General features: G+C 56.6%; 2 protein-coding genes across 3 annotated transcripts in view; both read left to right on the plus strand.

The window, feature by feature from the left end:
- Positions 1–374: 374 nt before the first annotated feature.
- Positions 375–5,189, plus strand: SLC23A3 (solute carrier family 23 member 3). Its single transcript, XM_041405135.1, has 13 exons — positions 375–419; positions 691–816; positions 1,085–1,245; positions 1,651–1,745; positions 2,082–2,155; positions 2,452–2,633; positions 2,787–2,910; positions 3,226–3,373; positions 3,454–3,707; positions 3,896–4,001; positions 4,076–4,243; positions 4,445–4,540; positions 4,708–5,189. Exons 1-13 carry the CDS (start codon positions 375–377, stop codon positions 5,037–5,039), a joined length of 1,911 nt encoding a protein of 636 aa, XP_041261069.1. The 3' UTR covers positions 5,040–5,189.
- A 1,600-nt stretch (positions 5,190–6,789) lies between these two features.
- NHEJ1 (non-homologous end joining factor 1) overlaps positions 6,790–27,441 on the plus strand; it is a 42,944-nt gene continuing 22,292 nt past the window's right edge. For both annotated transcript variants that reach the window (XM_041404246.1, XM_041404254.1), the window contains exons 1-5: positions 6,790–6,852; positions 7,396–7,581; positions 8,433–8,642; positions 11,399–11,537; positions 12,926–12,984. In XM_041404246.1, the coding sequence (XP_041260180.1) occupies positions 7,396–7,581; positions 8,433–8,642; positions 11,399–11,537; positions 12,926–12,984 (594 nt within the window). In that variant the 5' untranslated portion in view covers positions 6,790–6,852. The remainder of the gene's footprint in view (positions 6,853–7,395; positions 7,582–8,432; positions 8,643–11,398; positions 11,538–12,925; positions 12,985–27,441) is intronic.

Raw genomic sequence — 27,441 nt, forward strand, 5'->3', positions numbered from 1 at the left:
ATCTGGGGTGCTCTGTGACCCCATCCCAAACCCCAGCTGTCTGTGTCTTTGAGAAAATAGTGCCTGACTGCTCCTCAGAGTAGGAAGAAGGCACCCTGTCTTGCTGACCAGGCCAGCTCGTCATGCCCTTCTTTTTACTGTGGATTTTACACCTGTTTTTCACTCTTTTGTAGATGCAAATCTCTTCCAATAAAAGTAGTTCTTGCTGTGTGCCTGCCTCATCCTGCTGAGCTGCTCTATACTGGCAGCATGCCTGCCCCAGAGTGGAGCCACATCCATGCAGCTGTGCCTGCTCCTGGAGCTGCTGGGGTGAAACAAGCATGAGCAGGGCATACTGAAGCTGGAGGATGCTGCTGGTGGGAGTAGTTAAGCACATGGAGGAAGAGGTGTCAAGGCTGTGGCCTTCCCAGCGCTTGCCCGTAGGCACTGATGGGACCCGGCTGTGGGTAGTTGGCATTGTAATGGTGTCTGATGGCCTGCTTGTGGCTGCCTGTCACCTGGCCCTTGTGGTGACAAACCAAGGTGACACTTGCATTCCTGGCCACAAGGGCAGATTACTAACCAACTCAAGTTAATGGCTAACCCTGGGGCAGCTCCTGCAGAAGGTGGAAGTTCAGCCATGTGAGGATTTAGGAGGAGCTCTTGGGGTTGGGAGCCTGCCCCACCCTCTTTACCGAAAACTGGGAGCAGTGTGGGGAAGGCAGCAGCATGAATGGGGGCTGTGGCAGAGCACCTGGAGCTGGGAGCCCCTTGCTCCCTTCCTGCTCCTCCCAGAAGATGTGCTCCTGGGTGATGAGCTGCTGCTTAGCCCTTCAGGTAAGGGGGGACCATGGTGAGCAGCCAGAGAGATGGGATGATGAGGAGAGGGCTGGGATCCTCTCACATTGCAGGGCAGGGGCTGCATCCTGCCAGGCAAAGGGTGTGTAGGGCTCTGGTCAGTGTGTGCTGGGAGAGGAGTGGGCAGTAGTGAGTGCTACCCAGGTGGTGTCAGTGGGCATCCACCCTCTCAGGGGGACTGGGCGTGGGGAGCTGCAGCTCTGGGTGCTGCAAGGAGTTGTGACTGCGCCATCTCTTCCCTGCACAGCACCTGGCTGTGCAGACATCCTTGCTCTGCATCTTCCACCTCCTTCTGCTGCCCACGCTGTCCCAGGAGCCACCTCATGCCCAGACCACCAGCAAGCTGCTGGCACGAAGCCTCTTTGCCTGCGGCATCTCCACAGTGCTGCAGACCACCCTGGGGAGCCGGTGAGCAAGGGAAGTGGGAAGGGGCGCAAGGAAAACCTCTTTGCACAGTTGTCACAGATGTCCCCTCCCTCTCACACACACACCTCTAGAAAAACTTTTCCTCTAGCTCCTTGCTGCCTTGCTCTAACATCATACACAGCTCCTTCAGACCATCTGATGCCTGTGCTGCCCACACAGGCTGGGTATGGGATTCAGCAAAACCTCTGACCTCTGTATCCACTCCATGTGCTGTCACTTGGGATGTACTAGGGCACATGTAGAATATGGAGTAACCTCCTGCCACTTTGGGGTTCTTATCTGCTTCCCTTCCCATCCCTGTTCCTCTGGCAACCTGGGCTCTTGGAGCAACCTGGTTCCCTTGCCTGTCCTTCCTTCCTAATGTGTCGTTGTTGTCCCCTTCCTCAGGTTGCCACTGGTTCAAATCCCATCCTTTGAGTACTTGGTCCCTGCCATGGTGCTGAGCTCCCACCTGTCCCCTGGTGCCAGCACAGACAGGAATGGTAAGCATAGTGCTGGAGCCTGTGTCCCTTGGGGCCTGGGCCATGCTGGTGCCAGGGGAATGGCAATGATGGGGTGCCTGGCAGGTGGAGTAGGGATGAGGGGTAGCAAGGGGTCCTGCCTGCTGGCCCTTCTGGTGACGGTGCACAGCACCCTACTCACTCCTGAGTGCACTTGCAATGTATCTGGTCACTTCCCCAGGGCCAGGGCTTATGGGGATGGACATGCTGGCACACTTCCCCTTCTGCAGCCAGCAGTCACCTTACTGCACCCTCTTGGACACAGCTCCAGGTGCCCACGATTCATGTATATCCCATCCTTCCAAAATTCCTTTTCAGGCACAGCCATGGCCAGTACATGCCTTGTACCTCACTGCAGAGACACAGGGAGCTGGGGTGACACACTGCAAGAGGTGGGTGCTCCTGTGCTGAAATGGGGGTCCCTGTCCTGCTCCATCAGCTTTGCACTTGTCACCCATATCCCTGTACCTCTAGTCTCTTTTCCTGGGATTTGCCATAAAGAGAGTTGCAAAGGCAATGGGGATCATGATGCATGTCCACATATATGTTTTTCTCTGCTTGGGGTGAGCAGAGCACACGAAACAAGCGCTTGTTCCCTGCTGCTGGGGTGGTAGGAATGTGGTCAAGGGAAGGTGTTGGACTGCTCTCCATGTATCCTACCCCACAGGCCCATCCTTTCCTCCTACAGGTCTCTGGAGCAGTGCTGATCTCTGGGCTGATTCAGTTGGCGCTGGGAGCGTCTGGCGTGTGTGGGTGGGCAGTGCGGCACTGCGGGCCCATGGTCCTGGCCCCCAGCCTCTCCATCATCGGGCTGTCTGCATACAAGGAAGCTGCTTTCTTCTGTTCCACTAACTGGGGAGTAGCACTGCTGTATGTGAGCCCAGGGACTGTAGTGGTGGGCAGCTCCTGGGCCTTTCTTTCACCAGCAGGACAGGGATGGGGCACCCCTGCAGTGCACGGTGCACATCTGGGGACCCATCACTGACTGTGAGGCTGTGTGGTGACCTGTGCTCACCCTCCTAGGCTCATGCTCCTCGCTGTCACCTTCTCCCAGCACCTGCGGTCCTGTCACCTGCCCTTCTGTGCCTGGTCTCATGCTTGGGAGGGCTCCACAGAGCATTCAGTTCCCACCCTGCGCACATTCTCGGTACTGTGGTTTGTCTGCTCTCTTAGTTGTCACCAGGCTTCTCTCTCCAAGCCTGGCTCTTTGGTGTGGGGTTAGGTGAGACCTGGAGCACAGGCAGGCATGAAGAGCTCTGGTGCAGCTCCCAGAACATGGATACTTCTAGGGAAGTGTTGGGGACCTAGGGTGTTGGAGCAGAACAGCTTGGGATGCTTCCTGCAGGAGTAAGGGGAGATGTGGCATGACTCCTTGGGAGATGTGACAGGACAAGGATGGGGTGCTACCCAGGGCAGGCAGGGGAGGAGGGTCCCCTCCTGAGGGTCCCCTTTTGCCTTGCAGGTACTGCTCCCATTTGCTGGTGTCTGCCTTATCTGTGCTATCCTCAGCTACTTCCACATTCCCTGGGAATCACTGGATGTGACCATGGCACAGCTGTCCTGGGCCAACAGCACCTCTGATGCCCCTTGGATCCGCATCCCCTATGCAGGTGGGGGGCAGCAGGGCTGAGTGCAGACATCCACGTTTGGACAGGACTTCTATCACCTGTCCCTTTTCCCTCCGCTGCAGGAGCACGGAGGTGGCCGCTGCTCACCCCCCGGGCGCTGGCAGTGGGCATCGCCATGGCCATCGGCTGCAGCATGAACTCTGTGGGCTGCTACGTGCTGTGTGGGAGGCTGCTGCGAGTCCCCCGGCTGCCCCCTCATGCCTGTAACCGGGGGCTTTGCATGGAAGGGTTGGGCAGCCTCCTGGCGGGACTGCTGGGCACCGCGGGGGGCACGGCCTCCAGCATTGCAAACACCTGTGCCACTGGCTTCACGCAGGTATGCCAGAGTAGGGGGAAATGGTTGGCAGGGGATGGGGAGGCAGTCGAGCAGGTGTGTGGGACTCTAACTGCCAGGCTGTCACCGAGGCAGCGCTGGGAAAGGTTAGGTGTGTGTAGCAGAGGGGGGCGGGAGACAGAGCAGGGGGTAATGCTACCCATCCTCACTTTCCCACTCTTCCTTCCCAGGCTGGCTCTCGCCGCTCAGTGCAAGTAAGCGCCCTGGTGTGCATGGTGCTGGGCATGTCCCCGAGGCTGGCAGGGCTCCTCACCCATATCCCACTGGCAGTTCATGGTGGGTACCCTGCCCTGCCCCTTGCTGCAGCACCTGCAGCCTGCCTGGCACCTCCTGACTCCTGCCCCTCGCAGGAGGGGTGCTTTCTGTAACCTACGCTGTGGCTGTGGGCACGGGGATCTCCTACTTCCAGTACACAGACATCGACTCAGGGAGGAACATCTTCATTGTTGGCTTTACCATGTTCATGGCACTGCTGCTACCGCGGTGGTTTGGCACGGCTCTGGCTCCCCTGGCCACAGGTATGAGGGACATTCCCCAGGCAAGGCAAAGCCTTGAGTCCCATGGCATGGTGACCACGCATCTCCAGTGTTCTGGGAGGCTGGGTCAGCTCTTGGCAGCAGGCAGCTACCTCTTCAATGCCCCATTCTGCCATGGATGCTCATGCCCCTTTCCTTGGCTGGGCCGGGGCCTCCTGGCTGATTCTGGCACTGTCCCTGCAGGCTGGGTGCCACTGGACCTCCTCTTCCTCTCCCTGCTTATGGTCCCTGTCTTCTTAACTGGCTTCTTGTCATTTTTTCTGGAGAACACAGTCTCAGGTGAGGGGCTGCCCTAGGTGCTCTGCATATGCCCTGCTCTAAGGACTGGATCGGTCCATGGGGCAAACCACCAGCTCTGCCTCTGGGCAGTCCTGCTGAGAGTGCTGGGGCTGGTGTGGGCTAGGAGGAAGGGGCTCCCATTTCACTGCCTACCTTCCTGCTTGCAGGAACACTGGAGGAACGAGGGCTGCTTTCTGAGCAGCCATGGAAAGGCAGAGCTGGTGACTGTCACCTCCATGGAGAGAGAGGGGAAGCCAGCCAAGCCTATAGGCTCCCTGCTGGGCTAAGGAGGCTGCTGCCATCTTCCTGCAAAGCCTTTCCGTGCTGCTTCCTCTGCCCGAGGAGTGAGGAAGAGGAGGAGGTCAGCTGTGCCACTGAGGAGGGGACTGCTGGCCTGGGGGAAGGGACACACCTGCTCCCCAAACCCAGCTCTGGGGAGCTGCAGCCAGCAAGAAGGCCAAGCCAGACAGACATGCCTGCATGGCACACTGTGGCCTGACCCTGTCATCTGGGGGTGCCTCATGTGAAAACAGGGCTGTGCCCTCAAGGCAGCTTGTGAGCCACTTTGCTCCTCATTTCTGAAGCCCTCGAGGATTGGAGGAACCTGAGCTTCCACCCTCCTAACACAAACCTAATTTCCCTGCTTGAGAGCGAGATATAAAAACCTTCAACCAACTTTGCCTTTTCCAGGTGTTTTCTTTCCAGATGGGATTTACCTAGGGGCTCCCTGTTGCCCTGAGGACTGTGACAGGAGGGCAGGGCCACCTGGTGCCACTGCAGCTGAGGCTGTGGGTACCTGTAAAATCCACCGTCACCCTGTGGACATGACGTGGGGAGGGTTCAATGCTTTGGCCAGCCCCAAAGGACTGTCACTCTGGCTGTGCTCACCTGCTGTACTGTGCTCAGGAATGACTGGCTGTCCATCTCCTCCCTGCTGTGTCCCAGTTGTGCCTATGGCCCCTCGCTGCCCATGGCACCAGGTATATACCTCTGGCACTCCAGGATGCTCCAGGCTGGTGGTGCAACTCAGCTCAGTTTCCCAAACAATGAACACCCTTTCACCTACAGTCAGATAGTCCCAGTAGTGCTCACCATATAAATACCCCCTAGGCATTGCTCTTGTGACTACACTAGCCAATAGTGGATTTCCCTGAAGATCTCCCTCCACCTGGTCCCAAGGTGAAACACCCGAAGGTGGATGCAGGGTGGGAGGGATGAGGTGGCACTGTGTGTGCAGATCCCTAGGTGTGAGCTCTCTTTCCCCAGCTCACTCTGACCCCCACAGCTATACACAGCAGGGTAATGCACAGCTCATTCTCATCCAACCATCACCACCTGACCTTAAATTTCAGCCTTGCCTAGAGTCCAGCTGGGTCCTGCACCCCAAACCCGATCATGCAAGCTAGTCTGTCCTGCACTGCAAAATCCTTGCCTACTCCCGTGTTCCCTAACACTGTGTAAGGATACAAACCCTGTTTGATAACCATGCTCTCCTGGCACTGCCCGGGGAGGTGGCTGCAGCCTGCATGCCGGGGAGAGGGGTGAGTGAGTGCAAAGAGTGTAAATGGGAGACTCAGGGGCAGCGCATCAGGAGCAGTTTGTGGGCCCAGCCTGCATGGCCTCGATGCAAGGTGTGCTGGTGGGGGATCACAGTCAGAGAATGGGTGATGAGGTCTGAAAATCAGTGCCTGGGGTAAGGATTGGGCCTCATTGTGGAGGGAACTGGGGGTGTGTGGTGTGCCAAGCTGGCACAATGCTGCTCTGTGTCCAGGCATGGGGACAGAGGCTGCTGCAGCCCCAGCTATGCAGGGCTCACTGTGGTGCAGCGGCGGAGCCCCCGCACAGCCCGGCAGGGGCGGGTGCGTGCCAGGAATAAACCTGGGGCCAAGGAACAGGAGGAGCCCCGCGCTGCCGCTGCCTCTCCGGCTGCCCAGGGGCCTGTAACCAGTAACCTGTGCCAGGGCATTCCGCAGCAGGCGCAAGCCCAGAATAAAGTCCTAAAGCATTTCGGTCCACATCAGCATCTCGGCCGCGGCACCCGCTGCGGCAACCGCGGACGCTCTAGAGGGACACGGCAGCTCGGTTCGCTGTCCTTACGAGCAGCCAAGGGAACCCCACCGTGCTCCCGGGGGCTGCGAGGCAGGGATGGCAGCTCCCGGAGCGCAAGGAGCCGCACATCCCGGCGTGCCCCGGCGCCGCACGCCGCGGAAGAGAGCGGCATGCCGGGAGCCGTAGTCTGCCTCGCCTCCGGCCCGGCGCCGCTCGCAAGCCCGAGCCGCTGCATCCCCCGGCCGTGCTCCTGCTGCCCTCGGGTAATGCTGCGGCTCCGCTGAGCCCAAGGCCTGCGGGCACCCCGCGGTCGCTGGGTCCCCGGGTGTTTTGGGAGGCTGGAGCCCGTCGCAGGGAGGAGCGGGAAGCAGCAGTGGCTGCCGGCTCTCCGCCGGTGTCACTGCCGGCTCGCCTGGAGCGCAGGGATGGGATGCCCCAGCCCGAGGAGGGTGCAGCACCCAGCTACCCGCCCGGTGCCGGCGGGGCAGCCTCAGTGCACATTTGGGCGTAGAGGTCTTGCCGTGTTAACGCCAGCAAGCAGCGTTATGCCGGGGAGGCAGCAGTTCCTGCTGGTGCATCTGGGGTGCTTGTTGTGAGCTGCGGCAGGACGTGCCCTGCAGCAAGCTCAAACACATGCCCCAGCTCTGCTGCTTGCATGTGTGACCACAACTGGCTGAGTATCCTCACTTCTGTGCTGTCAGGTCATAAATGGGCCAGCCGGGACTGATGGTCCCTGTGAGGCCACCCCCGGGACCAGGTCTTCCTTGGGTGGTGGTTGAGGCAGAGTCCTGGTTGCTCTTTTGCAGATGGAGGGCTCCGAGGAGCTGGAAAGCAGCCTCCTGACCCAGCCCTGGGCTTCTGTTCGCTTTGGCGAGTCCACTTTTCTTGCTAAAGTGTGCTTCAGGGATACTGGCTATATCGTGCTGATCTCTGACCTCAGCAGTGTTTGGTACGAGAGTGCAGGCATCGAGGCTGTGGGACAAAGGTCCAAGGTGAGTGTCTGAAAAGGCCAGGGTCCTCCTTTTCTCCTCCCAGCAGCTGACATTCCAGCATAAATTGCTTGGTGACACAATGGCTGTTGGGTCTGACTGGGCTCGAGTGCAAATGCCCAGCCTGGGAAGTCCCTGTGTGGCTCTGCCCAAGCCCTGCCACCCCACTTGGCCAAACACCGTTCTCCTGGGAGAGTGGGCCACACTATTTAGCATGCCTGGGGCAGCCAGGTGGGTCTGCATACAGAGGCTGGCACAGTCTCTTCACTTGTGGGCTGGATGGGCAGCTGGTTTCCCCAGGGTCAATGTACTAAAGAGGAGCTTGAAACAAGGCTGCCTTCTACTCATGACAGAGAGATTCTGTTCACATTCATAGCTAATATTCTCTCATGGGGCATCCTGTCAGCTTGGCCTCCAAAAATGCATGGAGCTGTGCCTCATCTCCTCAGTCCATGCGCCCAGGCCTTCATGTGCCATTGGAGTGGCATGTCCCTGTGTCACATAATGCTGAGTGGCTGGTGGCAGGAGGGATGGGCACATGGCTGCAGCCATCCCCCAGCTCTGGCAGATTGTCCTGCTGTGGGCTCTCAGCCAGGCTCTGGTGCTTGTGGTGGCATGCAGAACAGATGTGCTAGTGCAGACTGTTGCACCCTGCCCATCCTGGACTGCCAGGACAGGGGAGTCTTCCCAGCATGGCTGGCTTGGGAGAATCAGTGAGGAATGTCATGTTAGCTGGAAGCCAAGGCCCAGGGATAGCTTTTTGCTGTGGAACATGCAGTAGTTTGACTCCTTTGGTGCTGGGATTTCTGCTGTTTTTTCCCAGTGCTGTGCCCCCTAACCTTGCCTTTTCCCAGGAGCTGAACAAGCGGCTGACTGTCCACGTGTCCTCCTTCCTGAACCACTTGTGCAACTTGATGTGCCCCTTGCTGGCAGGGGAGCCAGGTGCCACCACTGCCTTCTCCTGCCAGCGTTCTCCCAGTGGCCTCAGGTTGCATGTGAAAAGCGAGCTGTCAGGACTGCCCTTCTACTGGGACTTCCACTGCTGCCCGGCTCCCTTGGAGATGGTGAGCAAAGCTGCAGAGAGTTCAGGGAGGGGAGTGGCCAAAATTAAGGATTACCTACTTATGCTTAGAGGCTTTTGAGTAGTATTGAGCCGCGCTGGTGACTGTAGGTTGCCTGACTCTGCCTTCTGCCTCTCCCAAGGCTTACTGTCCCCATTTCTTCCCATTGAGGCTTTGGTTTGTGCCATGCAGTTACACAGGGATGGCCCAGCACATGCTGCTGCTGGGACATAAGTGAAATGTCTTCGTGAGAGCCCATCTGGAGTTCTGCATCCAAATATGGGGTGCTTGGCACAAGAAGAACATTGATGTTTTAGAGGGGGTCCAGGGGAGAGCTACAAAGATGATAAGAGGGCTGGAGCTTGTCTCCTACAAAGACAGGTTGTGAGAGATGGGATTGTTTGGCATGGAGAAGAGAAGGCTCCAGAGACACCTCATTACACCTTCCAGTACTTGAAGAGGGGTTATTGAAAAGAGGGAGAACAGCTTTTTACATGGGCAGATAGTGATAGGAAAAGGAGAAATGTTTTTCAGTTATAAGAGAAGACATTTAGATTTGCTGCTAGAAAAAAAGTTTCATTATGAGGGTGATGAGGCACTGGAACAGGTTGCCCAGAGAAGTTATGGATGTTCCATTCCTGAAAGTGTTCAAGACCAGGTTGGATGGGGCTTTGAGCAACCTGATCTAGTGAGTTATATCGAAAATCCCTTCCAAAGCAAGCCTTTAGATAATTCTGTGTCCAGTGTGGGGTGATGCCCTGCCAGCACTCTGTAGAGCAGAGTGATGCTGTTCTCCTTGGGAGCAAGCCATGAAGCGGCGCACAGGGCAGCAGGTACCCCCAGGACGGCCCGCAGGTGGTCTGTCATGACGGGCGGAATGATAGCGGATTCTCCCGGCTTTTAAGGGTTTGCTCTTTGGCGGGGCTGCCCGGCACGTTGCGTTGGCAGAGGCAGCCCCTGTGCCCCCTGCGGGCGGGGCTCCCCCCGCGCCCTGCGTCCCCGCGGCACAAGAGGGCGCCCGGCGCCCGCGAACCGCCCGCCGAGCCCGGCCCGGCGGGGTGAGGGCATCGATGTCTCCCTCAAGCTGACACTCACCAACCTCATCTCCCTGGTGAGAGACCCCCCAGATACCCCCAGTGGGACAGAATTTGCCCCCACTTGTGGGGCAGAAGGCAGGGCACTAAAGCCATCTCCCTCATTCCTTCCCTGCCAGAATGAACGGGAGGAGACCCTCACCACCAACGTCTGGATCGAGATGGTGAGACCCCTCCCCTCTAGACAGGATCATGCCCAGCCATGTTTGCATATCAGGGTGGCACCCCATGAGGGGCTGGCACTGTAACTTGCACCCTCTTTTGTGGGCACCCCAAATGAGCCCATTTTGTGGGCAGCATAGCACAGGCAGCTCACAATCTCCGCCGCCGCTCCTCTGCCCCGAACGGCTGCGCTTGGGCAGCGCGGCGGGACAGCCGCGCTCCCCGGCTGCTGCGGGGGCTGTTCTCACCGTCAGGGTTGAGTGGGGGAGCAGCTCTTGGGGTCCTGGCTTGGCTTACCCCGGGAGCTTTTCTCACCGTCAGGGTTGAGTGGGGGAGCAGCTCTTGGGGTCCTGGCTTGGCTTACCCCGGGAGCTTGATGTCCCTCCACGGGCAAGACGCGCAGAGGCTGAGCTGAGGAGGTGCAAAGCCCCTGTTCTTGGCTGCTTCTCTGCTTTGTCTTGGACACACACTGGATCTCTGCAAGACACCACGGTGGTGGGAAGCAGTTGGGGTGCTGAGTGTGGATGCAGCGATGGTGACCAACTCTGCCCCAGCTTGAGGAAGGCATAGAGCCTACCTGGCTCGGCCCATCCCACCTCTCCTGCATGTGTTGCACTCCAAGTGCTCCAGTGGGAGATGACCATCACCTCTGGGCTTATATCTGGGGGTAGGTAAAGCACAGAGCCCACTGTGGGCTTGCCATAGGAGTGAGAATGCTTCAGGTGCAATGCTGGGTTTGCTCTCCTCTCACCCATGGACTCAGCCTGGTCACAGAAACATGGGGCACAGGTAGGTTGGGGGATATCAAATACCCTTCCAGAGACCGAAGGAGGTGATAGGAGAGAGGCTGCTTCGTGTGCCTGCTGGGCCAGGGTGGCCCGGGTGGGCTCTGAGTCACAGGACATGCCCAGGGCTCTGCATGGGGCTTGTGTGGTGTAAGCTTAGAGGGTTTACTGGTGGGCTGTGATGGGGAGCATGCACAAGTCCTGCCTGTTGAGATCTCTTTTGCTTTTGATCTTACTTCCCTGGGAGTGCCTCTCCTGTTCATCAAGCCACAGTTTGACTCCTTGGGTCTGTCTGGTTTTTCACCCAGCCATGCCTGTTTCCTGCATAGGAACATGCCATAAGGTGTAAGGAACATGCAGAGCCATGGGTGGCACATGGGGTGCTCTCTGTTTCCTGTTGCACCCCAGGTAGTGGGTGGAGCATTGCCTGTGCTTGCGCCCTGTTTCCATCAGGCTCTCCCAGCTGGGCTCTCCCCTGATACAGCCTGAAATGGAGGGATGTGTCCCACAGCATCTGGCCTTCCCTCTCCCAGCTCACATCTTTTGACCATTTCCCACTGGATGTGGGTGAGATGTGGGGTATTTTGTGGAGCTGTGTGTGACCTGGGCTGCAGCTCTTTCTAGGACCTTGATGGGTGCCCTGCTTTGACCACTCTGTGGACAGCTGTGTGCCTTCCTAGACCTGGACCTTTCCTAGAGCCTCCCTCCTCCATTGTAGGTGTTCCGTCACCTCGTGCGGCCCCTGATTCAGATGAACCTGGTGCTGCAGTGCCAGGTGCAAGAGCTGATTTCCCTGCTGCTCCGGAAGGATGCTGAGATTGAAGATTACAGGGAGAGTGGGGCCACTCTCAGCAGAGGTGAGGAGGGATGCCTGGGGCGGGGAGCAGGTTTCGTCCTTAGCAGCACTGGGCTGGCATGCTTTGCTCCCTCTGGCTATTACCCAGCCTAGCTTGTGGTTCATGTTTAGCTAAGCCAGCAGCACAACAGTAGCCAGAAGGCTGGGAACAGCCTCTGGGCTGAGCTGGGGGAGGAGCAGCCCTTGACCGATAGCTGTAGCAGTTGGGGAGTTGCCAAGGGGCTCTCCACTACTCCGAGAGCACCTGGCTGGTCCCCAGGAGCCAGCGGGGATGCCAGCAAGGGCTGGCCCTGCAGTGGTGCCAGGCTCCCTTCCCGAGGGCAGTAGCTCACTGAGTGCTTGGAGAGCACCCAGGGGCTCTGGGCAAACAGTGGCCCCCTTGGGGGGGACATGGGTCAGGGGGAGCCACCTTGGGGGGTGGTTTGTTCCCCACCTATGGAGGTTGGCTGGGCACTGTTTTTCGGGTCATCCCTAGCTACTGCCATGCTTTGTCCTGCTGCCACAGGCGATACCTGCACTTCTGCAGGAACATGGTGCCCTGAGCATGCAGAGACTAATGGGGGTCAGCCCGGGCTTGTGTATCACATCCAGGAAGATGTTGTGGTCCAGACCCCTGTGGGCCATGACTGGTGCCCCACCACAGGAGCCTGGATCTGCCCTGTAGATGCACTACAGCTGCATTGGCCAGCTGCACTTCCCTCTACCCTGCTGCATGCGATCTCCGCAGGGCTTGGAGCAGCCTGGACAGCCTGTCTTGGGTCCAGGGACTGGTGCTGGTGAGCAGCTGGCCTCTCTTGTCCCTTACTTGGTGCAGGGCAGAAAGCTGGGAGGAAGCATTGCACCCTAGTGGCTGAGCAAATCCAGCCAGCTGCTTCTCCAGGCCGCTTCTTAGCAACAATGTGGAAAAACTAGTGTTTTGGACAAGGTGCAGAGCAGAATATAATGTCCCTGTCCTGCAAGAGGAGGACACAGGCTGGCTCACCCCTTCAGATCAGCAGCTGGACAAGCAGTGCCCTGTCCCACAGACTCACACAGCTTGTTCCAGCTGTAAGATCTGGGAATGGTGTTGAGCATGTCCTGCCACCGTTCCTTACTCCTCAGTGTGGAAGTGCTGGGACAAATGTGGATGGACTATTGGCTCTGCCTGGCTGCTGTGTGCCTGAGCAGGCTCAGCCATGCTTTTCCAACTTCCTTGTGGTCCTTGCATCTTCTTCTAACCAGGTGATGTGTCCCTAGCCCAAGAGGCCTGCTGATGTTTCCTGCTGATTCTGGAAAGAGCATGCTGGAGCTTTTCCCCTGCAGCATCCTCACCCTATGGTCGGGGGAAGGGGGAGCTGGGGTGGGAGGTCTGGCCAAACCTGCCCAGGCTGATCCCTGTCTGCCTTGCAGGCCGCCTGCGGACAGAGCCCTTCCAGGAGGAGACATTTCAGCAGAACTTCGTGGCTGAGGTAAGGAACAGCGCAAGTCCTCTCTCCTTTGCCAAAGGGGTGGTTTCAGCAGCAGCTGCAGTGTGAGGTGTGCCAGGCTGGATGGGAGCACTGATGGGGATAGCTAGACTTGCCTAAAGAGGGGTCATGCCCTCTAGCTCTCCCTGGCCCTCTTTGTGTCCTTGCACCTCATCTCTAGGGCTAGCAGAGCTGGGAATGTGCCTGACGTGGCTGGATGGGAACTACCTGGTTGTTGGGAGCTGCCAGAGGTGCAAGCCAGGCTGGCTGCTCCACAGGAGTGTGCCATCACTGGGGCATATTCATCATATTCACCTGCCTCCCAGACTTGCTCTGAACCTAAACATTGCTGCTGATGGCAGGCAGAGGTCAGGTATCAGGAGAGAAGCCATTTCTTTTTAGTTCACCTGTTGCTTTTAGAGGTGATTTTGCAGTGGCACATTGTGGGGACAGGAGCTTTTCAGCATGTTATCCATGCTCTGCCTATCACTGTCCCCTTGGCACACTCAGCTCTAAAATCAGACATGTGCTTTGGAGAAACTGGGACTGCAAGGAGAGAGTCTTTGATCCTTTTGCATTACTGGAAATCATCACAGAAGCACTAAAATGATTCAGACTGATGTGTCAGGGTCAGAAATGCTTGATGCCCATTGGTGCAAAAGGACTTGGGACACTTCTGAGTGTTCCTGTGCTCACTGTGAAGGCACAGGAATGGGGGGCAGTGGTACCTGCTGGGGACCAAGTAGTCAGCCAGGGTGCCAGTGGTATCACATGGGCTGTGGGAGGATGTTGCTTTATGAGATGAGCTGATGTTCTTTTGCAGCCAACAATAGATGATCTGCAGAGTTTCTGAAAATTAGAGATGATCCCTCTTTTATATGCAAGGCATTGCATCCAATGCAGGCAACTTTCCCCTGGATTATGAAGGATAGAGATGAATTCACTGCTGGACTGCAACTTGAAGGTTGCCTAGGGACCAGTGATCATGACCAGATTACATTCACCCTGGGCACAGAAAGGACATTCCTAAGCAGTAATTTATATCCTTCATGCCTTGAAAGAGCTAATTTCCCAAAGCAGGGGGAAAATTATGAGTGAAATCAGCTCAGAGAAAACATTTAGATAGAAAAATGTGAATGAAAATGGTGAGCTCTTTCAGAAGAATTTCAGAAGCCACAAAAAGCCACAATTCCACAATCAAGAAAGAGGGCAGCGCTGGCCCAGAGCCCGTTCTGGTTCAGCAGCAAAGTGAAGGCAGCAATTAGAAATAAAAGAGCAGTTTATAACAAATGGGAGAGCAGGAGTAGATAGCAATCAATATAAATTAGAAATTATGAAGTGTAGAAAATGGGTAACAGAAGCTAAAGACATCAGGGAAAAATCATGGCGATGAACAGAAGGAAAAGCTTTTATTTAGTGTAGCAGGAGAAAACCCCAAGCTCCCAGCAATAGGATAAGCTTATTAGTAGACAGGGGTGGTAAAATGATTTATACTGGACCAGACATGGCAGAAGCCGTGGGTAAATGTTTCAGTGCTGTTGCTGGAAGGGACCAGGCAGATATGCCAGGATAGGGGGATGATAGAGTGCCTTTGTAGGAGAGTCATCTGAACAACAGCTGCTAAAGATGAACATCAGGCTTGAAATTCAGAGTTCTCCAAGAGCTGGTAGGGTCTGGAGGAAGGTGCAGAGTGGGCAGGAGGGGAGTGAGGCAGCTCTGCACAGAGCCTGGCAAAAGCAGCTGGTGTGGAGCATATCTGGCACAGGCTGAAAAGATGGGATGGTGCTGTGTGTCCTGAGAAGCCAGGAGCAGTATCTTGGAGCCAGACAGGGAATGGAAGATGGGAGATGCTGCCCCTCTGCATCCTCTGGTAGCCAGGTCTGAGCACTGGCTGCAGGGAAGAGGCTGGTGGAAGGATGCAGTTGTGCATCTGGTCTGCTGGGAGGGTCTGTGTCCTCCCTGCATTCATCCCATTCTTCATAAACCCAGTGATGCTGATGATGCCATCCTGCAGCAATGAGCTGTGAGATGCAAGCAGCTGCTGCCTTTGGTTTGAATGTGGTACCCCATCTTTCCTCCCAATGCCTCCTAGGTCTTGTGTTAATGAGAAACACCAAAACTGGCTCTTCACCCCAGTCTCTCCTCTCATCTTGCAGCAGCAATGTGGTCTGGGTGACCCCATTGTCTTTGTGCAGTTACTTCAGAGCCTCCAGGCAATTTAATACTCTGTTTGTCAGCTGCTAAACAGAGCAGCACAAGGAGCTGGGGTCCCTCAGGACATGTGGGGAGCTGGGTTTTCAAAAAGATGCTGGACAATCAGCACAGAGTCACAGGAATAAACTGAGGACTGGGGAGAGAGCCTGGCATTGAGGGACTTGGAAGAAAAGAGCTCTGTCTAGCTTATCAAGGAGAAAACTGAGAGGAGCCTTGATTATAGTGTGTGCGGGCCTTACAAGGAGAAAAGGCTGGTTAGTGAAGGGCTCTCTTTAATCTTGCAGAGAGCACTGGAGCACAAGCCAGGCACTGGGACATAGAGCCAGGGAATTTCAAGTTAGAATGGAGGCCCTTGGGTTTGCTCCTGCCAGTGATCCGGGCATGCTCCCAAGGCAGTGGTTGATCCTCCATCTCTTAATGTCTCCAAAAGCGAGCTAGGAGTCTGCCTGGAAGAAAACCAAGTTGCTGGGTTTGGTCTTGGGATGTGCATGCTTGAACATCAGTGGACAGGAGGTCAAGAAGAGAGATCTATTGGTCCTTCCAGTATCTCTGTCTGTGAAATGGAGCTACAGGTTGTGGATGTTTGGTTGTGGTAAGCACCTCTGGGCTGGAAAGGGATTGTGATGATGTGGTACAGGGCAGGGCTTGTGATGATGTGGGCAGGTGCTCCACAGCTTTGCTCACTTCCCAGATATTTGCTCTATCCCGCATGGAGAGGAAAGGACCTGTCAGTCCCTCAGGGCAGAGCTGCAGAGCCTCTCAGCTTAGACGTGCCCTTTATCTGGGCTTGTGTGCACTTGGCTGTCCAGGGCATTTTAACTAACCATGGGGAGTTTTCCAGCAAAGCCCTGGTAATATTTATACGTTTAGGAAATGATGCTTTCACACACACAGTTTTTGGCAAGGGTTCACTGCTGAGCAGCTGCCTGGGCTTGAGCAGAGCTGGAAGGAGAGCAGTGGCTGTGCACACGCCGAGGCGAAGCTGGTGGCTTTTATTGGCAAGCCCAGGGGTTCACACCATTAGGGGAAGGAGAAGGCGGCTGGAGAGGGCTCGGTGCTTCAGGGCTTCCCCAGCACCATTCCCAGCAGTCTAGGACTCAGTAGGTTGGGGATATTTTGTTCCCTGGCATCCCTCTGGGTTACAGAAGTGACCTCACAGGGCAGGGTGGGGTGGCCACCCATGGGTTTTGAGGGCCTGCTGCAGCTTGGCCACGGTCAGCGTTTCATGACCCAGCTTATTGCGCAGCCTGCACTCCGACTTGGAGGGACAAGGATGAGCAGGTTCCTGCAGCGCCGTGCCCCTGCTCTGAGGAGGGCAGGGACAGGTACATCGAGGACAAGCTCACGGATACCATCAGTGCAAATATAGCCCCCGTGCCCCAGGATGCTCTGCCCTGTGTATTTTTATCTGCTGTGGCTGCGCGGGGGCGGCTGCTCCGCACCTCCGCAAGCGGAGCGCGGGACCTCGGCAAACAGGACGCGGCGGGTTCACGGCTCGACCCCGGGGCCCGGCGAGGAGGAGGAGGATGTACCATCAAAACAAGCAACGCTGCAGAGGAAGATAAACAAACAGGCAGCTTCCAGTGTGGCCCCGGCCGAGGGCGAGTGGGAGCCCCGGGGCCAGGGCTGGCGGTGGTGCCGCAGCGGTGCTGGCTGACGTCAGGGCGCCCGGGGGTCAGCATCCCTCTTATTGTTTCCCACCGGGGCTGGGAGCAGGGCCAGGCACCCGTCCCCCGTCCCCCTCCCGTGTGGGGACACAGGCCAGCGGGGCAGGTGGAGGATGGCCAGGACGCGCTCTGCAGCCACAGGCCATCGCCACCACGGCGTCCAGCCGGGTACCTGGCTGCTCGCTGCCTGCCTCCACACCCGGGCTCTCCTTTTTAACAGTAACTAAAAATAAGCCCTGGGTAGCGGAGTGGCCACGGTCTGGCCAGGGACAAAGGCGGTGGTGGCCTGCGTGTTTTGCAGGGTGGGGACGGCATCCCTCAAACCCACGCCAGCTTAGTGCAGTGCAGAGGAAACAGCCCTTTGGCTCCTTCAAACGAGGGATGTTTTTAATTAGTGCAAGGTAGCTACGGCTTTGCAGCTGCGACTGGGCCAGAGCGGGGCCGGTGCCATGTGTGTGGCATGGACTGGGTGCATGTCACTGGCTCAGGGGGTGCTCTGCTGGGCTGGGGCCCCTTGGCGTGGGGCTGGGGAAGGAGCTGGGGCCACAGTGCTGCTGCTATCATGGCTAAGCAGCGCAAAATTTGCACAGCCCTGAGCAGATTGGCTCAGGGCAGAGGTGGCAGCATGGGGCTGGCTTGTGGGGCAGCTTGGATGAGCAGAGCAAGCTCTCGTGTGCTGCCGAGCATTTGTGCTGTGAGCCCCATGAGTGATGGTGTCTTGATCTGGATTGACCCCACCTGGGTCCTTGCTTCATTCCTGAGCAAGCTTTGGTCACATCATCCCATCACTGCCCTGGGGTATGAATTGCACACTGGAAGTGCAGTGGGCCATGTCTGTGCAGAGTGGGACACACGCTGCCCTGCACTCACATGTACTCAAGGAGCTGCACACTGCTGCAAGCAGGCATGGAGCGAGGGCTGCCTGTACTCAGTGTGAGCACATGTACCAGAGCAGGAGCGTGAGAACAACACTGGGAGTGTGCATGATGGGAACAAGGGGCAGAGTGCCACATCTGCTGGCTGAAGAGGACAGTGGACAGGGGCTAGCACTTAGTGTCCACACTGGTGCACCTGGGGAGATGCACTGGTGGCCATCACAGTGTGGGTGCTGACCACCGCCTGGGCACCAGCCCCCCGTGGTGTTTGCCACAGAGGCCCGTGGCGGTCGGTGTCGCAGTGTTATTTATTTATTTGCTGAGGCCCCATCAGGTGAGGGGCACCCAGCCAGGATGCACTTTCGGGGCTGCCACTGGCAGCCACAGGGCGCTTGCACAAGCAGTGAGTCAGTGGAGCTACATGCTGCTAAAACCAGACTTGGCACAGGCACCCCAGAGCAGCAGTCTGCCCGAAAGTGCCCAGACCATGGGCAAGCAGTGAGTCCCTGGCTGCTGGACCAGGGCTAGGCTGACTGTGATTGCTCCAGCCCTCGCCTCTGCCAGGGATGTGGATACTGTCCCAGGAGCCCTGAGGGGATGCCCATTCTGGGGATCTGGGGTTTTCACAGCCCAACCCCCTGTGGCTGTGGCTGTGCCACTGTAGAGAGTGGGTGGCACCTGGACGAGGTGCAGGCAGCTGATTGTCCCAGCCCACTTCAGCCCAGCATCACCCAGTGGTTTGTTTGGGAATGGAGGGATGGACAAGCACCATCACAGCCACCTTCCCTGGGGTGCTGCACAGCCCTTGTCTGACACACATGGTCTGGCATGTATAGAGAGCCCTCCTTTGCAGTCGGGGTGTTCCTCATCCTCTCCATGCCATGCCATGCCATGCTGTGCTGTACCATGCAAAGCTGTGCCGCGCTGTGCTGTGATGTGCCAGGTTGTGCCATGCTGTGCCACGCGCTGCAGGCAGGAAGAGGGGCGTCACAGATCTTCTGGCAGAAGGGGCCAGACCCTGCTCCTGCGGGAGAGGCCCCAGCGTGTGCATGGGCACTGGCTGTGCAGTGCTGCTGAGGAACAGCTCAGCTCGGGGGATGATTGATCTCGTGTCAGCAAGCGGTGGTTTGAGCCGGTGCCAGGCCTCAGCTCAAATGGGAGCATTGAAGGGGGAGAGCCCCTTCCCCCTCCTGAAAGCAGAGCAGCAATCCCCCTGCCACCAGCCCCGGCTCTGCTCCCACATCTTGGCCATTATTGGCCCTGCAGCTGCAGGCAGTGCCCAGCCCTGGGGAGCGTGCGAGGGGCAGCAGGGAGCACCGAGGTGTCTGGGGTCCCAGCCCCACCACGCTGGGCTCTGTGGCTGTGTCTGGGTTAGAGGAGGGCAAAGGGGGCTTGTAGGGATGGTTGGCAGGGGAGAGGGTGTGGAGCATGGTCTGCCCCTCACCACTGTGCCTTGCAGCCACCTGTCCCAGCTCAGGATGTGGCAGCAGCTCCTGGAGCAAAGGACCTTTTGGGGAGGAAAACAGCGTAGACTTTGATGAGGCACTAAAGGCACTGCTCTGTGTTAGCAAGGGATGTGGCAGCACCTGTGTCCTCAGCTGATGGGGTCTGGACTGGGGTGTTGCCATCCCCACTGTCTCCAAGGACAGAGGAACAGTGCTGCCTGCACCCCTGGCACTGCCCTCTGCAGCTCCCCTTCATGCTTCAAATGTCAGGTTTTGTCACCATGTCCCTGTGTGTCCTGAGCCCTTGACTAACTTCCTCCATACCCACAGCTGCATCCCTTCTCCAGTGGCATCCGCTGGCAGCTTTTATTGGTGTTTCTGAAAGCTGATGCCTCCCTATCCCATGGGCCAAAGCCTCTGTATCCTCTTCCAGTTGTGCCAGCCCATGCAGAGGTGGTACTGAACAGCTGAGACATCTGGGCAGACAGCAGCACCTGGGAATGGGTTGCTCTGCACCCCAGGGGATACAGCCATTGGATTCCTGAGTCCGCCTGCTCCTGCTCCCACTCTGCTCGGACCTTTGCACTCTATGTATCTGTGTGAGGAAACAGGGCCATTCATGTATTTCTCTCTCTATTTATACCTCTCCCTTTCCGTATTTAGTGTGTGCGCAGGCAGAGGGGGCAGCAAATGCCGGGGCCACTGATGTTCTTGGCTCCAGCACCGGCTGGAATTTCGTCCTGGAATGTATCCTGAACCGCTCTGAAAACACGAATAAATCTCTGTGTGTTGTGTGCATGTGTGTACACAAATACATAGACAACGTATAGACATGGAGCCCTATAGGGCATTTGTGAGCTTTAATATTTAAAGGAAGGAGTAGTTAGAGGGTTCTCAGCGAGGCAAATGCCTCTGGATCAAAGGGATGCAGGGTGCTCTGCTAGTGACCAGGCCTCTTAGAAGATAGCTGGCACTTGCTCTGTCCTCTCCAGGGACCTGAAGCCACCCTCTTGGTGACATGCCCAAAGTAGCACGCCCTTCAAGCCCCAAGCAGTGCTCTGATCCCGTGGTGCTTACATTTGACTGAGATCTCTGCTTCCTGGCCTCCAGCTTCTCAGTGAGAGCCCCAGAGAACCAGCTCCTGTGCTGCTAATACAGGCTGCAGAGCCTGGTCTGGAGCTGGGTGTTGTTAGGCAAGGATATCAACCCATCTGTGGCACAGAGTGGGCTTCCAGAGCATCAGGGGTTGTCTCCTGAACATCAGCTAGTGCTCACAGCTCTTGAGGAGAGATCACATGGGAAAGGAGGAGATAAATGCCGGGTAACAGGTCCCAAGTAGGTACTGAGTTGGGCATCTCTTTGGGATGCTGCAGCATCTGGTGATCATGGCTGACTGGGAATGACAATGAAAATGGGAAAAAAGAAATTTGGTACCAGATCCCAAGCAGGATGCATGGCCATGCCAATTCTTCAGGAGGTGCTGGCAGCTGCCTTGCTGTGGATCCTGGATGAGGCCCTGTTGGGAGCACCACTGGGTCTCCCAGCACCTTTTGGACAGGAAACAGGCATCCTTTTTTTAGCCCAGCTCAGGGTCACGCTGGCTTCTTGTCTTCTGGATGCTGAAAAACCTGATATCTTGGGCTGAAAATGCCCACGTTTGGTCTCTGGCCAAAGGCGATATGTTTGTGGGTGGGGGAAATTGGAGCAAATTCCTGCTGTGAGTCCTGCACGTGTGCGCGGGCGTGCGGATAGGGGAAATATAGTTTTCCTTTTGAAAAAAAAGCCCTGCTTATTTTTATACAGAACTCCAGAAGGGCTGAAGGTGGAAACTTCATCTGTCAGCAGCTTTCACAGGGGAGCGGGTCCCTGCCTGAGTTTGGGGGGAAACCACAGCTGGGTGTTAATGGGACTGTTAATGAATTAATGTTGGCTGCTGGGGGCCAGCGGGGAACCTGGCTCAGTGCAGCCGGAGCACATGGAGCCCTGCCCGCACGTGGGCTCCAGCACAGCTGCAGAGAGCCCCAGCTCTGGGAGCCATGCACCTGGGGAGGTGTGAGCCTCTCCTAGTCATGCCTCGCTCTCTGGGTTGTGGAAACGCTTGGAAACGTGGCCACATTGCTGGGGGGAGAGGGTCCTACACGCAGGAGTGTGGAAACAGCCGGGGTGGGTGTGCTACCTCTCCACTACGGGCATCTGCTGCCTGAGCTGGTGATACCATTTAAGGCTGGGTCTATTCAGCTGCTGAAAGCAAACCTTTAAAGCAATTTAAAGTGAAGTGAAATCCTCCCAGGTTGGAAGCCTGTGTTGCTCAGTCAGTGCAATGCCTGTAGCAGCACTGGTCTCCGCACTGCACTGTCTATCTGCAGCCCTTATCAGGGTTATTTCTTTCTCCCCAAAATGTGGAGAATTGAATGCAATAAGCACAGCCATGCCCCATGCTGTGGACTTAGTACCTTTGCAGGTTTTTCGCAGCTGGTTTGCTGGGAGCAGCTCTAGAGGACAGCGAGGAGGTCAATGAGGTCGTGCTAACGTGCTCACCTGATGCCAAAATGGTAGCATGCAGTGAGGCTGAGAAATAGCATTGTATCCTGCTTAGACTGGAAATAAGAAGGGAAAATGCAGAGACCATCTGGGAAAGAGAGAGTAAATTCTTTTCTGTAGACTTCTCCTGCTGTGTCCTTCAGGCTCTGTGAATGAGATCTCAGCCTGTGAGATTTGGGCAAGCCTGTGGCATCTCTTGGGATTTCTCCCAGGAGTATCAGTGTCAGTATCAGACACCTGGTGAACCAATGGGAAAGACTGGCCATTCTGAGGGACAGATGACTGTGCAGAGCAAAGGATGACAATGCCCAAAGAAGGGATGGCCATGCTGAGGAAGGAAAGACTACACCAAGGAAGGGATAGCTTATCTGGAGAAGTGAAGACCATACTGACATAGAAATGACCACGCCCAGCATGGGACTGTGGATGGACTGGTTCCCCAGCAGAAGATGCTGTCATGGATGGAGAGAGAAAGAGACAGAGCCTCCTTCTCAGCTGAGAGGAAGACTGAAATACCCTGAGTCCTTGGAAACTCTGCTTGCTTCCCGGGGATACTGTGCTTGATGCAGAGGCCACTTGGTCAGACAGACTCTTACCTCAGTAAGGAAACCTTTCTGGGCATTTGGACCCAGTACCTTTCCTGGGACTTCGTGCTGGTTCTTCATAATCAATCTCCAAGTAGCCAACATCTGCTATCCAGTGCCAAAGCCAGCCAGAGGGACTCAGGGCCTGGAGAGGGCAGTGGCTGGGCCTTCTGGCAGGGCTGCTCTTTGCAAGGGTGGGCTTTACACAACTTCCTCCCCAGCACTGGAGAAGGTCCTTCAGAGGATCCCAAATTCTGGCTTGAAGGGACTCTGAGGCGCTTCTGTGCCCAGCTCTTGCAGTCCAGCTCTGGCTCCACTGGGCCTAGAGCCCTTCCCAACCCAATCTTAGACAGACGGATATCCCAAAACCCACTGGTCCCAGGGGCTCCCACTCTGGGTCCCTCTGGCTGAATGAGGTGGTGTGCGTGTGCCCAGACTGTCCCCTCCTGTGACTGTACAGTACACACAGCTAAATATATGTCCGTGCAGATACAGGAACTCAGAGGGGCTGAGTGATGCTCCTTTTCTATACCTCTTTTCATGGGGAGAGTTAATGAGATTCATGTCATTAAAGGGCTGATGTTTTGTGGGATGGGAACCTTTTAAACGGGATGTGTCCTGGCTTAGTCATGGCAAATATTTACCAAAAAAAAAAAAAAAGGAAAAAAAAAAAAGGAAAAAAAAAAAGAGAAAGAGGAAAAAAAAGGGACATACCATATAAAATTAGAGTTCTGAAAATAGTATTTAGACCAAGTGAGAGAGAGGAACCTAAAACAGAAAATACAGCCCAGTCTGTTCAGGAGTCAGGGGAAGAGAGAGTGGGGAGGCGGGGGAAAGCCAGAGATAAAACGAGAGAAACCTCGGCAGTAAAAACAGCATCTTGGTAAATAGACTATTAAAAAAATTCTGACCCGCTTTATGGCTTTCTTGGCTGCCGTTCAGCTGTGCTGCCCTGGCCGGCACGGAGGGAAGGTAGCAGGAGCCGGCGTCTGTGTGGATGCTCAGAGCTCCAGGACGCGGCTTCCCCCCACCCCGCCCCGGAGCAGCCGCACAGGGCGTTAAATTTAGCCACATAATGATGGCCCTGAGGAGGCAGCCTTTTGTAGCCACACTATAATTACTGCCTCGCTTATAAATTTTATTTTTCTTATTATGTTTCCTCCTCCTCCTCTGCTGGGGAAGGGGTGGAGGGGTCTCCCACACCCCCGTCAAACCCACAGCTCTTCGGAGAGAAGGGGGTACCATGGGATACAGGGGAAGGTGGGCATGACTGCCCAAACCCTACGCTGCTCTCCTGCCCCGGTGCAGGGCTCAGCCCTGCCTTTGGGGAGGGGGGAGGTGTGGAGCTAAGCCCAGTGAGGTAGGTCCCTAAAGCGTGGGTGTCTTGACCCCCGATGCTTAGCCTCACCCTCTCAGGCTGCTTTGGAGATCGACTTGTGCAGGCAGGACCAGGGGATCTCTGGTGGGGCTGCGAGCCCATGTCACAGCCAGGCAGCCGGGATCCCCACCAGGCTGCTGCGGATGCAAGGAGAAGCCGCCTGGCCCTGCTTGGCGAGTCACCGGCTCCAGCCCTGCTGCTCGCAGAGGTGGGAAAGGCGACAAGGGCGAGGGGTGGCCCCGGCCACCGCCCGCCAGGAGCGGGCAGAGGGTACGGCTCCTCTCCGGGCCAGTGCAAGCGGGGGACAGCTTCAGGCCGGGCAAGAACGTGCCAGAAAAGGTCTCGTTCCCCTCTTGTTTTCCCAAAACAAAGGAAACAGCCTTGCATTGCTGGAAGTCGCGTGCTTGGGCTGTGCTAGCTTGTTATCATCCGATAACCTGGCGACCTGGGAGCTGCCCTGCTCCTCACCCGCCGAGCCCGCACTACGGGATGCGAACAGCTTCCGCATGAGCTGCCCTTTGCAGAGATCCGTTTTCCGCTTCCCGGGCTGGGGGGGACAGTGGTGGGGGCTGCCATGATGGCCCTGGCTGGCCCCAGGCTCACCAAGTGCCACATGCCTGGGAGATCTGCCCCTGCAGGTGGTGATGGATGGTGAGGGCACAGGAAATGCAGAGATAGCAAGTGCCTTGGCATGGCCCAGGTGCTGCCATCCTGTGTGCAGCGTGGAAGGAGATTTGGGACTCTGCTGTATTTTGCTTTCTCACTTGCAAATTCCCTGAGAGCACCGTGGCCAGGCTTTGCTGTGGAGCAGGATGGGGGTGTGCAGGGTTAGGGGTGGCAGGGGTCCCTTGGAGCATACAGTGGTGCCTTCAGGGAAAGAACCCTTGCAAACTGCCAAGGAAGGCTGCCCAGCACCAGGACTGCCTGCTTTCCCTTCTCCCAGGCTCTTGCCTTGGGGAAGATGCAGTGATGCCAAGCTGCCCTAGGGACTCTGGTGGGACTGGTGGTCACAATGGTGTTCATCTGTCGCTGTGGGGGCATGTGTGGGAGAGCATCTCCTTGGCAGAGCTGGTATGGGGCACGTGCAGAACCACAGCAGTCTCACCCAGCAGCGCCCAGGGGAGCTGGCTCATCCCAAAGCAGCCCCTTTCTCCTGCCCTGTGCTACAACGGCTCTGTTCAGCACAACGACGACCTGAAGCAACCTCCATCCCTCGCTCAAGTACCCGTTTCAGGGCAGGTAGGACAATACTAAATCAACTCCTTTAAAGCCTCCTGACCTGCAGCCCCACAGACGTGCCGGTCTCCATCCCTCCCTCATCTCCTGCGGGCACACTGGGGTCTGGTGCTCTGGCCAGCTGCCCGGGCACGGGGCTGCCTCGGCTGCTGGCCAGGCAGCTCCTGGCCTGGCTGGGTCTGTGCCCTGACCCTCCACCCACTGCGGGGCCCGTGGCTTGTGCCAGGCGCCAGGGATTCAGCACCGAGGTGGTCGCAGGAGTCCCCAGGGACAGCAGCCACCACCTCACTGGTGGTGGCTTGGGAGCCTGGAGAGCGCTGTGGAGCAAGAGACAAAGTGCCCTTTCAGCCTAGGCCCTGGAAAGGTGTCTGTGTGTGTGTGCAGAGGTTAATGCCTTCGGCCCTGGGGAGAGGAGAGGAGAGGAGAGGAGAGGAGAGGGCATGGGCTGGGCTGGCTCTGTCCCCACGGGAGCCATCCCTGCACGTGTGCCTCTGCATGTGCTTGCGTGTGCCTCTGTGTGCAGGAGGCTTATGCATTTCCGTCTCGGTGTATTTACATACGTCATGTGTGTATCTTACTCATCACTGTGTTTTTCTTTCCTTGTTCTTGGGTCTTTCCCCCACCTCCGCCATGGATCCTATAATTCTTATGGCATTTTATTCTTTGCTTTTATTTTTTTTGTTCAAATCTACTGTTTTGGAAGTTGCTGCCTCCTTAGGAAAATAAGCTGTATTTTTAGTGCCTGTGTGAAAGGCTGCTGATGCCGCCTGCCCCTGCTCATCGCTTACTCACTACTTGTTTAAGCTTTTATTTACCCCTTTGCCTCGTGCTGGGATGTGGGGGCAGCCAGCAGTGTGCTGGGGCTGAGCAGCATGGCAGGAGCATGCCAGAGTTGTCAATGAGTGAAAGGCAGCTCCAATCTGGCCTTTATTGAGGTCTGGGTTTGCGTAGCTCTGGAGCAGCCTGCCCTGTAATCAGTCAGCCACCAGAGTTGGCCAGCCTTGTAATAAAGTAGCTCTATATTTATTTGTTCTGTTTTTACACTGCTCTGTAATAAGTTGGGAGTCTTCCCCACTCCCCCCATTTTCTTTGGGAAGTTCCTCTGGGTCTCTGAGGGGATCTGCCATCCTGTGTGCTATGGATGCTTGGGGCCCTGCATCCTCTGAGCTACTCTGGCCACATCTGGGCCATGTGCCTCCAGCTCCGTGTGTCCCATACACCCCAATGTCCAACTGTTCCCAACCTCTCCCCAGCATTCCAGCCCCGTTCCCCAGTGCAGAGAGCCCCAGTGGCTCCCCTGGTACCCCACATCTCCCCATGGCCCCTTCTCCTCCATCCCTGTTGCCCCCAGCGCTGCCTCTGTGAGTCCCCCTCCCTCCCTCTCCATTTCAGCCTTGGGTCTTTTTATAATACATTCATTAAAGGGAGCTCAGTTGCCCTTTCCCCAGTGGGGCTGGAACACTGACAGCCTGTTCACCCGCGTGTCTGTAATTAAACTCAATCTCTGGGTGAATACAACAATGTGACTGCACAGAATAATTCCTGGAGATCCTGACGCCGAGGAGGAGTGTGGCCTGTAAGCAGCCCATTCACGCCTGGCTTTCTATAAATACTTTACTATGTGGCATTAAGAAAACTTCAAGCCCTTTCTCCCCCTCCTCTTTTTTTTTTTTTTTTTATTAGTGCTACATAATATAGTAATTGTGTGACTAGAAGGTCCCCCCTGTGCCTGCCTGGGTTCACAGGTCTGGGTGTGACCTTGCGCTGCACTGGCCGAGCACGGGAGCCATGCCCAGGGACTGCTGTGCCCAGGGACCTGCCAGCCTCACCAAGGGGATGCAGGTGACCTGCAAAATCCTCCATCCCACAGCTCTGCCAGGATAAAAGGCTTACATCCCTAAAACCCATCCCAGTGGTGTCCCTGCTGGCAGCAGTGCTTGGCTGATACTGTGGTCCTGGGAGCTGTGGCTGCTGGAGGGAGATACTGATGGGTATTGGGGAAGAGGGAGGAAGGACAGGCATGGGGGAGTATCCCTACATTCCCTTGGCCATCAGTGTGGCTGCTCCTGAAGTTCCAGCCTGGTAGCCCTCTAACCTGGGATCCGTGGGAATCCACAGGGCAACTCCTCAGGTCTCACCATGCCCAAGGACAGGGGTTAAGCGTGTGTCCCGAGTGTGATCACATCCTGCCTGCTGTCCGCCGTGCTTCCCTGAGGCCGTGCCTGCCCTCCCCTCCCCTGAAGCCTACGGATGGCATGGCTGGAAGGATGCTCAGGCACACCCAGGCCCCTGGGCAATCCATCCTCTGCCTCTGTAACCTTCATCAGTGATGCTTTCCAAAGCAGACACACAGAAGAATTTTCCTCAGCCAGAGGGTGTGCCAGTCCCACACACAGCCCAGCTCCCCAGGCAGCATCCCTTGGCTGGCTCCTGTGACACTGACTACAAGTGCCTGTCGTGGTGCAGAAGCCAGTCACAGAGCAGTCAGCTCCCTGCCTGCCTGGCTCTTGCTCCCTGTGT

The sequence above is a fragment of the Onychostruthus taczanowskii genome, unplaced genomic scaffold, assembly GCF_017590055.1.
Source record: "Onychostruthus taczanowskii isolate IOZ18803 unplaced genomic scaffold, ASM1759005v1 scaffold10, whole genome shotgun sequence".
Taxonomy (NCBI): Eukaryota; Metazoa; Chordata; class Aves; order Passeriformes; family Passeridae; genus Onychostruthus; species Onychostruthus taczanowskii.

Bases quoted from the DNA above. Each gene is read 5' to 3' on its own strand.
- SLC23A3 (XM_041405135.1), top strand. From the start codon at position 375: ATGGAGGAAGAGGTGTCAAGGCTGTGGCCTTCCCAGCGCTTGCCC. The intron at 1,246-1,650 runs GTGAGCAAGGGA...CCCCTTCCTCAG, and splicing joins CAGACCACCCTGGGGAGCCG to GTTGCCACTGGTTCAAATCC. The intron at 2,634-2,786 runs GTATGTGAGCCC...TCACCCTCCTAG, and splicing joins AACTGGGGAGTAGCACTGCT to GCTCATGCTCCTCGCTGTCA.